This window comes from Girardinichthys multiradiatus, chromosome X (genome assembly GCF_021462225.1).
Source record: "Girardinichthys multiradiatus isolate DD_20200921_A chromosome X, DD_fGirMul_XY1, whole genome shotgun sequence".
Lineage (NCBI taxonomy): Eukaryota > Metazoa > Chordata > Actinopteri > Cyprinodontiformes > Goodeidae > Girardinichthys > Girardinichthys multiradiatus.
Window position 1 is genome coordinate 19,221,174 of NC_061817.1, and position 16,255 is coordinate 19,237,428.

Here is a 16,255-nt window from a genome sequence, read left to right on the forward strand (position 1 = left end):
AAAAAACATTATCTCTTTTTGGCCTACCAGTATTTTCCACTTGATAATTTTGGTCTGCATAGCAAAAAGATTGTATAACAATGATTTAAAGATTTAGTTTCTACGGTAGTGTATATATTTAACACTGGAAAGCTCCATGTTGCAACTCTTACACCTCTACTCATCCAAAAGAAAAATGGCCTCCACTTTGCTCACAACTATCTATAGAAACCAAAAAATATTTTTTCTGTCAAGTAAAACTGGAAGTCTTTGGGGCGATGGATCAGCAGTATGTCTGGAGGAGGTTAGATAAAGAAGACCATGCCAACTATGAAAAAGGGTGGTGGCTCAGTCATACTCTGGGGCAGCTTTGCTTCCTCTGGCACTGAAAACCTGCTGTGTGGAGGTCAAGATGTATCCAGTAACGAATCAGGGAGAAACATTCATCCTATCTGTGAGAAAGCTGAAGCTTTTGTGTCCTTGGACCTTCAAAGAGGACAATCATCCCAAGCATATGTCAAAGTCCATCAAGGCTTGCTTTCAGAAGAAGTCCTGGAAAATACTGGAGTGTCCACCATAGTTGTCAGACTCGAGCTCTGTAGAAAATCTCTCATGGGACTGGAAAAAGGTGGCAGAAGATCAAGAACATTAATAAATTGAGGGCCTTTGCTCATGAGGGCTGGGCTAAGCTGGGGTCTGGGTATAAATTATGTTTGGAACAGGTCATGTACAGCAAAATGGTGCCTAAAGATGGTTGTCGTGAAGAGGTTTAATAATACTGCAGCAGTCATTAAATGTGGTATTTTGTGTTTAATTAAGAGAAACGATTTGTAATATTGTTCAGCTAATTACATTTTTCTTGTTTGGACAATTTGCCAATAAATCTGATTTGCAGCCAGGGTAAAATAGGATTTGCAACTGTAGTGCAAATCTTTTGACAAAGAGTCAAAAAATGAATAAAAACCAATAACACAGGACGTTGGTTAGTGACAATGGAGAAGTGAGTGAGTACTGAGTCTGAACAATAACACCCACAGCTCGTGTAGGGAGGAAGTCACACAAGTGTAATAAGAACTGGTGGCTACAGTGTGAAATTGTATGTCAGAAGGATAACATGTCTGTCGATGATACTAAATTACTGTTTGAAGGGTTTCTGCAGAAAAGAAAGGACACTTTGGTGAGTTAGAGATGTTTCTGAGAATATTAGTAATGTTTCTGAGTTGTGGTTTAACTGGTTGCTCTCTGCTTATGTTGGATATAGAAAATAAGATGGGTGACCTACTGGTTCAGGCTTCAAAACACTACTTTGTTCTTTTATACTAAGAAAAATGGCAGCGCTGTAAGTACCACACTGTTATGTTAGGCCATGAATATGTCAAAGAGATTATTTATTTTGTTGTTTTTTTTCATCTACTTTGATTAATTTTTCTTATTCGCAGTCACATCTAAGAGGCTATTACTACATTTACACAGTAAGTCATTAATTTTCTTTCAGCTTTAACTCATGTTGATTTGCAGTTGTGAAATATAAAAGCATATTTATGGTCCAGCTTCTTTTTCTGAAACAGAATCCAAAAATATTCAAAAATGTTGCTCTGTATCTAAATGAAATAATGTAATAATTGTGATGGGGAACACATAGTTTTCAAAAAACATGTGGGAGAAAACTAACACTGCATGTTATTCTGAACACGCTGTTCCCATCGTAAAGGATGGTGCTGGCATCATACTGTGAGGACGTTTTTCTTAAGCAAGGACAGCGAAGAAGGAAACTTTTAAAAACCTTGTATAATTTTTCTTCCCTTTCATAACTATCTGCTACTTTGTGTTGGTCGGAGACATTTTGTCACCTTAAAAAAACATTGAGGTGCTTGGTTGTAGCAGGACAAAATGTGGAAAGGTTCAAGGAGTGTGATGCTTTTGAGAGGCCGCTTTAAGTGTTTTGTCATTTGTATTCTTTAAAGTCGGGATCAGAGCTTGGTATTGCCACACATGCAGTTTCTTTGATAGCAGAAAACGTTTCCTGACTTCTGTGTTGGAAGTTCCCACCATGCCACTGATCTTTCCACTTTAGATGTCTAATGCACAAAAAAAGTAGCTAATCAAAGAAAAGTATTAAAAAGGAGCAATCCCGAAAAAGCAGAAATACTTCTGAAAGCACAGAAATGTTCAAAGAATTTCCTGACACTGCAATATAGAACCCGACGCAAGTTTGCTGCGCACATAAAGTCTCCGCCAGAGAAAAGCAAAACAAGCAAAAGGGCTGGGAAAAACCAACTACACTGTAAAAAATATTTTCCATCCATCCATCCATCCATCCATCCATCCATCCTCAATAATAATAATAATAATAATAATAATTGTAATAATAATGCATGGGCCAACCTTCAGAGGAGTCAGCTGAGGTGCTTTGAGCCTCTGATCAAATTCCACATAGGAGGAGACCCCAAAAGATATCCAAAACTTGATAAGATATCTTCTGATAGGCAGAAGACAATGGATGGATGGATAATACTAACATATAATGTACTACCATTTATTTTTGCTTCTCTGTTTTGTATCTTTTCTTGTTTTTTTCCTGTTTAATCTATGCCATTACACTTCAGGACAAACACAGTTTTAGTGTTGTAACAGAGATGAACGGTAACGGTCCAAACCTTTGGCCCAGTTTCACAGAAACATTTAGTAAAGTAAAAGGTGAAAGCATAACCTTTACTTCAGGCTGCAGCTCGCTGTGGTGTAGCAGTTTTTCTTTTTGCACACTTCCTCTTCTGTCTGTGCTTTTCACCAATTTGGATTTCCTGGCATTTATTTACATCACTAATGGCCAAACTTTCCATCTCCAGGTCCAGTCGGTGCGAGAGGTCCAGAAAGCTGACAAGAAGCACTTTTTATTTGAAATCATCATGACAAATGGGAAGACAAAGATGTTGGTGAGTCCTCCCTGTGGTTTGAACGGCCAAGTTTTTACTCTGAAAGCTGACATTGATAAATCTGAGTACCAGCCTTTGGTTGATTTGTATTTATTTGTGCATTTGAAGGCAGCAGAGACAGCCACTCTTAGAAAAGAGTGGGTTGGACACCTTTGGCAGGCCATGCAGTTTTCTTCTTCGGGACATTTGGACTCTAGAGATCCAGAGTAAGTCCAGTAGTGTAAAATATATATATAAGTGCTTTGCACATATATTCACATCCCATAAACCTCAGTGTATTTTACCTGGATTTTATGTAACTGTCCAACACAAAGCAGTGTATAATTAAAAAGGGGAAGAAAAATGTTTTTTTTTTTTTTTTTTACTTTGACACCCCTCAATAAATCAAGCACAACCAATAGTCTTTAGAAAGTCACCAAACTAATAAACATAGTCCACCTATGAGTAATTTAATTTCTGTATAAATCCAGCTGCTATGTGAAAGGATCAAAGGTTTGTTAAAAAAGATTTATGAACAAACAGCATCATGAAGACCAACAGCAGATCTTCCAAGACATGGCCACCTAACTAAACTGACCAGAAAGGTAAAGCGTTATTCAGAGAAGCAGCCCATGGTAACTCTGGAGGAGCTGCTAAGATGGCCTTTTTGGAAGAGTAGCAAGAAGAAAGCATTGCTGAAATAAATTTTGTTTGAAGATTTCTATGCAGGGGGGACAGTAAACATGTGAAAGAAGGTGTTTTGGTCAGATTAGACCAACATTGAACTTTTTGACCTACATGCAAAATACTTGTGTGGTGGAGAGCTTTATACCAGACTGAAGCGTATTCGGGTGTTAGAATGAATTTTTTTGTATTGTAATGTTTTTATAGACGGGACTTTCAATTATCCCATAGATCTGATGATTTTTTTTTGTGCGTGTTGTGTCCTTACCATGAGTTTTTTTTTTCTGTGCTCCTCAGCCTTGAGATGTTTGATCAGCGAGGGAGGGTAGACAGCAGCAAGTCCATCTCCATGTGCAGCGACAGCATGATGGAGTTGAAGCCATCTCGACCTCTCTCCACCTCCTCAGAGCACATCTACTCAGAGGCCCGGAGCCTCACTCCGTCCGTCTGTCGGCCTGAGGAGGAGGATAGGGACGGGGCAACATACCAGAACCTGCCAAGACACCTGAACTGCCATTATCCCACTGAAGATCCTGGTTGGTCCATTGAGATGAGATATGAAGAACCACAATCAGATGGCCTCTATGATGTTTTACCAGCCAGAAAAAGTACAAATATGCCTAAATTAACTCAGATGTTCTGGTGACAAATCATGGAGATGTGTGTAGCTGTCATGTTGTGTTTTTTTTCCTTCAGGTACATGTGAAGCCCCTCCAGCACAAACACATGATGTTGTGTATGACTTTCCTTTGTCTTACAAGACATCTACTCAACAACAAGGTGATTTAACGTTTATTAAAGTGGCTTGCTTTCCATTAACTGCTCCATTCAAACATACACCTATTTATCAAACCCATTTTTGTGTAATTTTGTGTAAATACTTTATCTGTTTTTCACCCCTAAGATACAGTCTATGACATCCCAGCCCACCTGTTGAGGAAGAAGAGTGAGCACTCTGAAGGTAGTGTTCATCCCTTTTTCTTTTATCATTGTCTTCTTAATGCATCGAGAAACCACACATGCATCAGCTGCAAACACATTCTCGCTTCTGCTGTTTGCAGACGATCAGCCAGAGGAGGGGACCTACTGGCGGATATGAAGAGAAGCTGAAGAAGGACAGAAACAAGTCAGGAACACGTGCTTTATTACTTCCATCTACGTCTAACTTGCCGAACCAGAGCTGCGCAATATCTTGTATTCTATTCGTCATCGCAGTATGAATGTCTGCAATATTGCAATTGCAAAAAACAGGTTGGATGCAATATTCGGTAGGAGGGTGTAATTTAATCACCCTGCATGCTGACAATGTTTTTGAACAGTTGGACTGACTTTTAAAGTTGAATGAACTTCAGTGACCTAGATTTTAAAGCTCACTGGTGATGATAGGGAAGAAAGATAAGATTGAGGAAAATGTGGGTTAATCACAATGTATATCGATAGGTCAAAAGTCAACAAACAACATCATAACTTTATTGTTTTCCTAATGTCATGCATTCATAGTCAGTAATTGCCCTTTTAAGCATACAGCTGTGGTTAAAGGTTTGTGGAGGAACACAAATTAGTTTTGTGGATTTAAATTTTGTTTGTTTTGTGTGTCTTTGTGGTATACAGAACATTTAAAAACATTTCATATGTTTTCAGTGATTGGGACATGGAGAACGTCTCGATAAAGCTTACACCCCATGCATGGGTTGGACAAGTAATGGTGTATAACCCATAATTCTCTACACACACCAGTATGTAGAGAAGTCATAAACAGTGAATCATTTACTTCAGCAGTTCATTGTCTACTAAATCATATTGATGTATTAAAATCATATCAGCCTCTTTAAATAAAATGTATTATTTTTAATGAGTCTCACATCTTGAAAATGTCTTTTCAGAATCACAGTATTAACATCTAAATTGAAAATTGAATAATTATACTGGATGTAGACACTAAAAGAATCAGTATTGAACCTATCAGTAATTGCCCCACTATATTTTAATTCTACATTCAGAGTCAAAAACATAACATCCAAACATATCTAACTAAGAGGGGAAAGTATAAGGGGAACTGAGAATGATCATTTAGATTATCATTGGCTGATAAAAGATTTATTTTTATCAAATTTTCTCTCTCAGATTTTTGCACACAACATGGATTTTCTAAATACATGTCGTATCTCCTGGGAAAGTTTGGGAAAGGCATGAGGAATTCAACAGAGAGTCAAGTTTCGTAAGCAATTCTAAAAGTAAAAAAGAATATTATGGCAAATCAAAACCACACAATCAATTCTATGTACACTGCTCACAAAAATAAAGGGAACACTCAAATAACACATCCTAGATCTGAATGAATAAAATATTCTCATTAAATACTTTGTTCTGTACAAAGTTGAATGTGCTGACAACAAAATCACACAAAAATCATCAATGGAAATCAAATTTATTAACCAATGGAGGCCTGGATTTGGAGTCACACACTAAATTAAAGTGGAAAAACACACTACAGGCTGATCCAACTTTGATATAATGTCCTTAAAACAAGTCAAAATGAGGCTCAGTATTGTGTGTGGCCTCCATGTGCCTGTATGACCTCCCTACAACACCTGGTCATGCTCCTGATGAGACGGTGGATGATCTCCTGAGGGATCTCCTCCCAGACCTGGACTAAAGCATCCACCAACTCCTGGACAGTCTGTGGTGCAACGTGATGTTGGTGGATGGAGCGAGACATGATGTCCCAGATGTGCTCAACCAGATTCAGGTCTGGGGAACAGGCAGGCCAGTCCATAGCTTCAATGTCTTCATCTTGCAGGAACTGCTGACACACTCCAGCCACATGAGGTCTAGCATTGTCCTGCATTAGGAGGAACCCAGGGCCAACCGCACCAGCATATGGTCTCACAAGGAGTCTGAGGATCTCATCTCAGTACCTAATGGCAGTCAGGCTACCTCTGGCGAGGACATGGAGGGCCGTGCGAACCTCCAAAGAAATGCCACCCCACACCATTACTGACCCACTGCCAAACCGGTCATGCTGAAGGATGTTGCAGGCAGCAGATCACTCTCCACGGTGTCTCCAGACTCTGTCACGTCTGTCACATGTGTTCAGTGTGAACCTGCTTTCATCTGTGAAGAACACAGGGCGCCAGTGGCAAATTTGCCAATCCCGGTCTTCTCTGGCAAATGCCAAGCGTCCTGCACGGTGTTGGGCTGTGAGCACAATCCCCATTTGTGGTCGTCGGGCCCTCATACCATCCTCATGGAGTCGGTTTCTAACTGTTTGTGCAGACACATGCACATTTGTGGCCTGCTGGAGGTCATTTTGCAGGGCTCTAGCAGTGCTCCTCCTGTTCCTCCTTGCACAAAGGCAGAGGTAGCGGTCCTGCTGCTGGGTTGTTGTCCTCCTACGGCCTCCTCCACGTCTCCTGGTGTACTGGCCTGTCTCCTGGTAGCGCCTCCAGGCTCTGGACACTACGCTGACAGATGCAGCAAACATTCAAAAGTGACCAAAACATCAGCCAGAAAGCATAGGTACTGAGAAGTGGTCTGTGGTCCCCACCTGCAGAACCTCTCCTTTATTGAGTGTGTCTTGCTAATCGCCAAAGATTTCCCCCTGTTATCTTTTCCATTTGTACAACAGCTGTGAAATTGATTGTCAATCAGTGTTGCTTCCTAAGTGGACAGTTTGATTTCACAGAAGTTTGATCTACTTGGAGTTATATTGTGTTAAGTGTTCCCTTTATTTTTTTGAGCAGTGTATTTTCACCAAGTTTTATGGATTATGTTAGTTCCCATGGAGCAAAGGTGAGAACGGCTCCTTGGATAGTAAAGCTGGCAGACCCATGTTCTAATATGTCAACGTTAAGGATCAAGCGCTCATATGCTGCTTATTATATCCCTCCCACCAAGAACTGCCTTGATGAAGAGATAATATTCACTTCAGCTGTTAGTGGTCATAATGTTAGGCCTAATCAGTCTGACTGTTTTCAAATTAAGTTAGCTGACAATTTTGTAAGAAAACAATAATATTGAGTGTTTCGTGACAAAACAAAGCTATTTAAGCCTTTTTAAATGAATGATCATATGTCTGAACAAGATGAAACGTCGGCAAAAAGCCCGAAGCTTCAAAATGTGCAAAACAATCATGTGACCGTACTCTAACATCTGTATCTTTATTATAGAATTATTGATAACCCTTTATATGCTCTAAAACTAACATGACCAGACACACACCCACAATGCGTCTTCAATGTGTTTATTTTAATCATCATAGAGAGAACCATAAAAATATTTAGAACAGAGAACTGCATGTACAGAAATGTCTTCACAGATGCTGCATGGGTCAGTCACACTAAAACAAAACCAACTTATTTACGCACCAACAACAGTGATATTGCTCTATTACATGCTTTGGACAAGTCTTCATGGAAACTCTCTGAGCTTAATGTTCCAACTATTTATTGACTTTTAACCATTTAATTATTATCATTCTTCTTTTTTTTTTACATTTTCTATTTTTATTCATCTACATAAACTCAACAAATCTTGTGGCAGAGTCCATACACTTCACATAAACTCCAGGAAATAATCACATTTGACAACATTTGTAAAGACTACACCAGAATTACAACACAGCATTCCCAAAAAAGCTGATTTTATAAAACACAAAAATGAAAACAGTGTCAGAATTAATGAGAGGGTAAGGTAGTGCAGGGACTGGGCTGGCATATGTAATAAACAATGCTAGAAAGTGATGTGTGCATCATTCTCTAAAGAAAAACACAGTAAAATAACTTAGACGGCTATTACTAAAGTAATATGCAAGAGATCATTTTACCCTGGTTAGCATAATTTCCGATGTGTGTCAGTTCTTTTTAGTGGCCTTCTTGAGCACAATTAGTCATATTTACCCCTCAGCTTCTATATATACACACTCAACTCTTATATCTAGGATTTATTCCATTTTTTCTTATAAAATTCATTTTTACATCCTTTCCAAGTTTCAAAGCCATAATTGTTCTGGAGCCCATCCCAACTCTTCTGATCTGGAAGCAACAGTACCACCACCATCGATAGTTAATAAATTACATTTACTGTATTTCCTGCTGCCTTTTTTTTTTTTTTTTTTTACATATTTAACAGCACATTTTTTCAACATATATCAGGAAATCTGGAGCCTTAGATGTGGCATTTACTGTGAGTCAGGCCTGAGCCTTTTCCCTGAGGAACTCATCCAGAACAGCGATGATGTTGCAGGCTTCAGGAAGGTCGCTGTGCTCCGCCCGGGCGTTTTGCAGCAGCACGTCCCCGTTCCCGCAACCCTGGAGGAACTGGCAGCAGCGGAACAGGGCGTAGTGACTCATCTCTGCCTGCCGCACGAAGCGCTTCAGGCTGTTCATGTCTTGGATGGCCTGCAGAGGTGGTTCAGAGGATGTAACGAGCAGGAGAAAAAAACAGCAGGAAACCATCAATGTTTATGGGAAGTAATAGAGGCTATGCAGAGGAAATGAAAGCAGCTAAATGTGGGATGTTTTTAAAAAAAATAATCTGAATTGATGCAGCATTTTCTCCTAACTGAAAAAAACATTCACATTTTGTATGTTTATTTTATTGGGGTTTTATTATGTAGAATAAGACAAAGTAGTGCATACTTGTTAAGGTCAAGGAGAATAATGCATTACTTAAAGGACTTAAAGGAAAAAATAAGAATCTATGTGTGTAGGCAAGAAGATCCCAGGTTCCAAATCCTGACTTGTCGTCTTTCTGCATAGTGTTTGCATGTCTTCCCTGTGCATGTGTGTGTTCCCTCCAGGTACTCTGGCTTCGCACCACAGCCCAAACACATGATCCATGAAAATGGATGAAAACCCTGTATGTGGTGTGAATTTCATTTCTTCTTCACAAAATAATTCAAACTCAAAAGTCAGATTTAATGGAGCATCTGTGAGGATTTTTAAAAAACCTACTGCATAATAATTTCTCACCTTGAGTTTGAAGTTCTCCAGAATCTGTCTGAGCAGGAACGGATTGCAGCGCTCTGCAGCATTTAGAAACGCCTGAATCCATCCGTCGCAGAAACGGTTACTCACTGAGAAAAAGACAACACCCGAATTAAGCTCATGGAGAGATGGTAGAAGTGGCCCTGGTTCTCTCCACTCTGTCTGGGTGAATGGTGCCAAAGCCTTTAACTGTGTGAATGTACTGTATCTGCACAATGCTTATAATGCTCTGGCATATAGTATCCATCTGCATTCTTAGTGGTTATTTTATTCTGAAGAGGTATTACACATGCATGTTGGGCATATGTAACATACATAGTTGCAAACTCTGTAAGCTGCATGCAGTCCTACCTCTGCATACTTATACAGATGACAAATATAACTCACATAAGCCACATCCCTGAGCAAGCACGGAAACAACAAACATGCTTTTGATCTGTGGTTATAAACAGTGAACGTGCATCTTCCTGGAACCCAACGCACTGGTGTTGGTGAGTGTGGGCGGGCAGGTGGAGCAGTCAATAATCAGGTCAGACTGCGTGTCCTCCGACAAGGCTTTGCACAGAGAGGCTGTGGTTGTGTCCTGCTGGGACAGGCCCTGCAAACTGGCTGCTTTGATGAACCTGGTACAGACAGACATTCATTACATACTGTACAGGCATTTATACATGTAATAGCTCTACTGAGAGGGCTGTCATGTGGCGCACCTGGATACATCAGCCTTTGTCCTCTCATCTGAATTGATGACTTCCACATGGGTGTGACTCAGAGCCTGCAGGAAGGAAGTTTTGCAGCTGAAATGTATTGTTCTCCAAAACATCATGTCTTGCAAAGAAGTACTGGGAGTAATTCAGGAAATTATGGTCAATGTACTGCAGCAGGTGGTAACATTCATCCTGGATTTGCAAGCTATGCAAGAGCAGGACTTAACTAAACATAACATGAAAGCAAAAACGTTTATGAATGTATTTAAATAAAGAAAGAGAGGGGAATTTAAAGAATGCAGCACCCCTGCAGACATGTAAGAAATGTAATCACGTAGCAATCAGCCTATTGCTTTAAAAAAATCATCTTTGTAAAACAATAGGCTCTCACACTGCAGTTCCAGAAGCCGTAATCCATATACGTCTAGGCTCTTTTTGTGTCAGAAAAGAGCATTTTAAAATTAATTAGCTGCTTTAAAAAATAGAAAGGATTAATTGTGATTAATTTAGATTTTCAAGATATTCACGTTTTATGGCTTAAGTATGACATCTGCCCTTTAAAGACAAACAGGGATGAACAACGGCAACCCAATTTATGTGTCAAAAAATGTTTTACTGTTTCAGTAAGTCTTAGGTTGTTATGATAGTATGTTTTAAATTATTCAAAGAGTTTAAATGACTTACAAATAATCACACCCTGCTAGAAGTCATTTGATTTTGGTGAGATCAATTCAGCAGCAACACTCTTCCTAACTTTGATGTAATATACTAGTAAGACAGCACTAAGAGGACTAAACAACTAATACTTCATGCATGTTAGAGGAATTTTTAGGAGATTCCACCTAATTCCACTAAGCTGTAATTCCAAATCTCAGCAATAAAGCCTTTCTTTTACCTTTTCATTTGATCACTTAATTTCACAGACTGATGATGAGAGAAATGACTCACAGCATGCAGCAAAAAGCCGATGCAGCTCTGAAAAAGCTGCACCACTCGATGAATGTGCATGACAGACTCCTCGTACCAGCGGCTCAGGTAGGGACGTACTTCCGTCTCAAGGTTCTGCAGCTACAACAGACACACACGCAGAGTAATATGTCTAAAAACAGCAATCTTAAAATACAGTCAGAAAGCTCTTTATTATCACTTGTTTTTACCTCTGGAGTTTGAAGGCTGCTGTGTAGGCCTTGGACGTATTTATCAAGCTCTAATCTAAATGTAAGTTGTGTCAAAGAATTTAAGAGGATTCAGAAGCAGTGCTGCAATTGAAACATATGGATGCTGGACTATATAAATACAGTCAAATCTTCTGAATTTGTTGTAACTTTTATTTATTCCATAAAAGAAACAAGGATATAAGTTCAGTCCCTTTTCAGAGCCCCCCATAAAGCAGATGACGTATCCATTTCCATCAGCATCCGGCTGCTCAGGAGACCTTTCCTGCTCCAGGAGACAGCAGTAGCAGCCGACTGCCTGCTCTGGAAGACTGCAGAGAACAGAAAGTGGTTTTCCGTGTGCCTTGTAAAAGTATTCATGGCTCTTTTGTCATGTTACAACCACAAACTTCAACTTTATTTATATGAGGAATGTTTATTCCTCATTTTAATTTATTCTCGCAATATTACGAGTTTATTCTTGTACTATTACAACTTTATTCTCGTAATATTCCGACTTTATTCTCGTAATATTACGACTTTATTCTCGTAATATTACTTTATTCTCGTACTAAGAAAAATAAATAAAAATCTTTTAGCCTGACCCCAATACTTTGTTGTAAAAAAAACTCATAACAATATTAAAATTCGAAACAAACAACTGTCCAATCACAGCTTTAAAGACAGTCAAGGTGGGAAGATTATGTGTTATTAGGTCTTATTTATGCAAATCATCTATGTCAACACACTAAAAGGAAGAGAAATATCTTTCTCTTCTGTAAAACTTTCTCTGCAGCTGTCTGTGGCATGGTTTTGATTTACTTATCTCTGCAGTTTTTTTTCCTTTCAAATAGCATTGCTGTACTTGTTTCTGAATAGATTTTCATTTGTGTTAAGATTTCTCCCATAGCCCAATCACAAGCATGTCATTTGCAGTTTTTGAGGTAATGGTATGTAGGGTACATTGCAAAAATTGTCATATCCCTTTAAACGCATGTGCAATTCTGGCTGAGACAAACAGAAAAGACTTGAGAACTGTAATTTAAAAACTTTAATTTGTAAAAAATATGAAAACCATAAATAATACCCTTAAACTTAAAAGATTTGTATTAGTCTATTACATGAAATCTCAATAACATTCAATAAAGGTCATGATTTTAATGTCACAAAATCTAAAAAATACATCAAAGTGTATGTATACTTTAATAGGGCACTGAAGATCTAGGTTACTCCACATTAATCTTGTTGGACGTTTGATGAATAAATACCTGAGTTCCACGGTGGCAATGTTGCCCATGCCTCCAAGAAGAGCTCCCTTACTCAGTCTCCTTGAAATGTAGGTCCGCAGCTCCGGTTCTGCTTCTGATGGCAGGCTGCTGTCAATTAGTGTCAAGCTGTGGGCAAAACAAAAATAAAAACAGCCAAAATAAATCAGAAAGGAGGCGGGAAATATTCAAGCAGCCAGGAAAGACGATGAAGAATTTGGAAGCCGCTCAAATCGATGGAGAAAAGATGGAGAAAGTGAGATGACCATGACTACTCCCAGACAATCAGGGTCATCCATTCCTGAACACACTCTGAGGACACTGAGTGAGGAAAGCATTGTAACTCAGCAACACACTGATGAGAAATCAGAATAAATTCATGAGTGAAGTCAGCCATGACGAGTCCATGTTGACTGGATTTCCAGTGAAAACCCAAAGAAAAAAACAAAACAGTGACAGCCACTGAGGACAAGAAGAAGGTGGGCGGATGGCTCCTGTGTTACCTAAAGTCGTCGTGACTTGTTGTGGAGTCTGCCCGTCTCTCCTTCCACGCCACATTTTCTCCACAGGCCTCAGATCTAAGACGACCAACAGTTTACTCATCACCTGCTTACATGTTACATGCATGAATGACCCTATATCTGCATGGAGGGGACTGCTGCACAACAATAAATCCTGGTTTTATTTAAGTAGGAAAAAAGTAAAACACAGTTAAATAACCACAAATCGGTCCAATGCAGGAGCTGCAACAATATATATATATTTCAGTCTGTACCTTGTGCCCTGATAGAGATAGATGGTGTAGTAGCAGTTGAGCTGAATTTTCTGGCTGTATCCAGTAATGTCTTCGCTGTCAAAGTCATCTCTCTCTTCCACGTCAATTGAATCCTGGAAGGACGAGGTCTGGGAGGAAAACATGCTGCTGCTGCACGGAGGAAGCTAGCATCAGCGGAAACGAGCAAACAGAACGACCTGTTTTAGTGTTTGCTTCTGTTTTGTTGTTGATTGGGATCAAATATGTGTGAATCTGTAGTTAATTTTAAATAGAAGGGAAAAAATGAAGACTGAGCCAGTTCTCCTGACTAGATCCAACGTGTACTTTCAAAAATATGTCCGACGGAAAATGAAGGTCTGCTACAAAGGTTCCGGGACCACTAGTGCAATGAATACTGATCACAAATATTTTAATATTATTAAATGGTTAAAAAGCTTTGAATAAGAACTATTAGCTTATATATTCAACTGTACCTGCTTTTGTTAAATTTGTTTTTTGTTGTTCCTGCTGGCTGAAGGTCATTTAAATATTTGTCTTTTACTATATCTAGCCTTTGATTATTTTTGAAGCTACTTGCTGTTTTGGTGCTCCATTAATGAATTATGGAAGTTACATTTAGCATAATATCTTTCACAAAATGTACTTCTTGATTTTAATTTGTTTATTTCTTCAGTTGTAGCCACAGAACTGTGATATAAAATATCTCCTCCTCTCTTTGCTTTCTTTGCATTGTGGAAAGAATTGCAGGACTAGTTGATGAACTATACCTGATTGAAATCTTAAGATTTGCATTTTGTGCTGCTGGATTCTAACAAGGTCTAACAAGGTAGATTTACCTTCAAAAGAGAAATAGACAAAAAAATTTGGGCAATTTGATAAAGCCTGCATATAAATGCAAACAGGTTGTTCATCTGAAAAAAGCTTAATGTCACAGTGTTTAAAAGTCTAAAACAGAACTTAAAGTTCCACAAAAAATGACTTAGTTGTGAGTAGCCCTGCTGTTTTTGTTGATAACTTCATAAATGAACTAAGGCATGCTTGAAAAGTATTTCCAGGTGTCTGGTGGGAACATTGCTGCATGTGAAGGTAGTTCATGTTCACCCATATTCAAACATTTTCAATGGGATTTAAATAAGAGGAACATGCAGAATGGTTCAAAAAAGGAATGTTGATCTCCTAGAAGAAGTCCTTTTTCAGAAAGGTGTTGTGAACTGACCATCCAGGCACATTTGCTTCTCATCAGAGGATAAACATTTCTTAAACCTTTCAGTTTTAGTGCTTTCCAACGTCCAAATGATCAAGACTGTAGCATAGGAGGAGACATGGCCATTGAAGGCATTTTTTTCTTTAAGCTTTTTTCTTTCAGGTGCTATATTATTGTTACTGTGCTGCAGTCAGGATCAGAAAGGACCTTGATTTAGATCAAGGATCTGCTGCCTTCAGGGAAAAGCCACCACACCTCAGGTTCAGCACAAGTGAAACAACTGTCTTACTGTGTCCAACCTCATCAGTCATGAAGCAATTTTTCCCAACATTAATAATTTCTTTAAAGAAATTCAAGCAAAAATTGACTGAACATTAGATTTCTTGATTTAAAATTAATAAGAGACCAGATAAATGTCAATATCAGCAAATAAACCAAGTACTAAAAGTTTACCAGCAGATGGAGACAAAGAAACTCCTCAAATGAGTCTGAAAACGTTTCTCTAGTTTTCGCAAATTTCTAAAATGTTGATGGAAAAACCTGACAGCTGTGGCAAGTTTGCAGTTTTGTTAAGCAGAGCTGAATATTCGTAGCTTTTCCCTTTGAAAGCTTTTTATATACAAGAACCTTACTTAATTATTTAGTTCAGATTGCTGTTGGTAGCAAAGCAGAGAACACGAATTAGTGAAAACCAACATTTATCTATTTATTAATTTATGAAAAGGTCATTTTTAAACTTTTATAACAACCCACTTTTAAATGTGTTTCACTCAGTTCTAGTTGATCATTCACACTCTTCTTCAATTACTAGTATGACATCAGCTTAGTAAAACTCCTGAAATTCAGTTCTGGATTTTGGGTTTGGGGTGCCACTCTCACAGGGTGGCCCCCACCAGTCCACCCTCCGAAAGTGGCACACCATCTTTTGAAAACCATCTAATGGGGCCCCTTGTCTAAGAGTTCATCCAGTTTCTGGTGTCCGTGGCTTCAAGTGGGCGATGCTTTGCTGGTATTTTGTATGGACCACTGCCTATGTGTAGGAGACACCAAAACAGCAAAGTGAAGAGCTATGTAGTTTTAAGAAGGCCACTAAAACTAACCTCGAGCACACTTAAATCCCAGTGTTTTGATGTTGCTGGTATCACATGATCGTATGTAAAAATGCTTCTGCTTCCAGTTAAACGGTGAGGCCTTTTTTAACACACGTCGTTGATCTGATGTCCCTTAAGGTTAGTTTATGAGGGCTGCCAGCAACATTTACAAAGAACTGCCTCCTACAGATTTACTACTAAATAAAATGGTAAATGTATTCATATTTTGAAATAAGCTCTAATGTTGACTGAAGGCACCTTTTAATCAGTCAAGGCAGCTTTGTAAGTTCTGAATTATAACTTCTGTCATGTTTTTTGTGCTCTTATTCTACATGAAAACTGACCTATCTCAGAAATAAAGCCTTCCTTTTACCTTTTCATTTGATCACTTCTCCTTGGTCTATAGCACACATTAGTACAAATGCTAGATCATGTTGCTGGCTGCGTCTACTGTATAAGGTGAAATATCTGGATTACTAGATTCTGCATCACAAAACCAC

The 16,255-nt window shown here is 38.8% G+C and overlaps 2 protein-coding genes across 3 annotated transcripts; one reads left to right on the forward strand and one right to left on the reverse strand.

Moving 5' to 3' along the window:
- The first annotated feature begins 1,007 nt into the window (after positions 1-1,007).
- On the forward strand, positions 1,008-5,427 carry LOC124863356. Its single transcript, XM_047357701.1, has 9 exons — positions 1,008-1,156; positions 1,241-1,318; positions 1,419-1,451; positions 2,826-2,912; positions 3,021-3,118; positions 3,873-4,183; positions 4,272-4,355; positions 4,480-4,536; positions 4,637-5,427. The coding sequence occupies exons 1-9, from the start codon at positions 1,094-1,096 to the stop codon at positions 4,672-4,674; spliced, it is 849 nt and encodes a 282-aa protein (XP_047213657.1). The 5' UTR covers positions 1,008-1,093; the 3' UTR covers positions 4,675-5,427.
- A 2,375-nt stretch (positions 5,428-7,802) lies between these two features.
- On the reverse strand, positions 7,803-13,801 carry cxh17orf75 (chromosome X C17orf75 homolog). Of its 2 annotated transcripts, XM_047356273.1 has the most exons (10): positions 13,461-13,800; positions 13,189-13,263; positions 12,689-12,814; positions 11,624-11,752; positions 11,424-11,484; positions 11,215-11,334; positions 10,270-10,334; positions 10,046-10,185; positions 9,548-9,651; positions 7,803-8,974 (listed from the first exon to the last, which is right to left on the reverse strand). In XM_047356273.1, the coding sequence occupies exons 1-10, from the start codon at positions 13,601-13,603 to the stop codon at positions 8,765-8,767; spliced, it is 1,173 nt and encodes a 390-aa protein (XP_047212229.1). In that variant the 5' UTR covers positions 13,604-13,800; the 3' UTR covers positions 7,803-8,764. The 2 variants fall into 2 exon arrangements, with proteins under 2 accessions (XP_047212229.1, XP_047212230.1); XM_047356274.1 differs by lacking the exon at positions 13,189-13,263 and having other exon boundaries at positions 13,461-13,801.
- Positions 13,802-16,255: the final 2,454 nt, after the last annotated feature.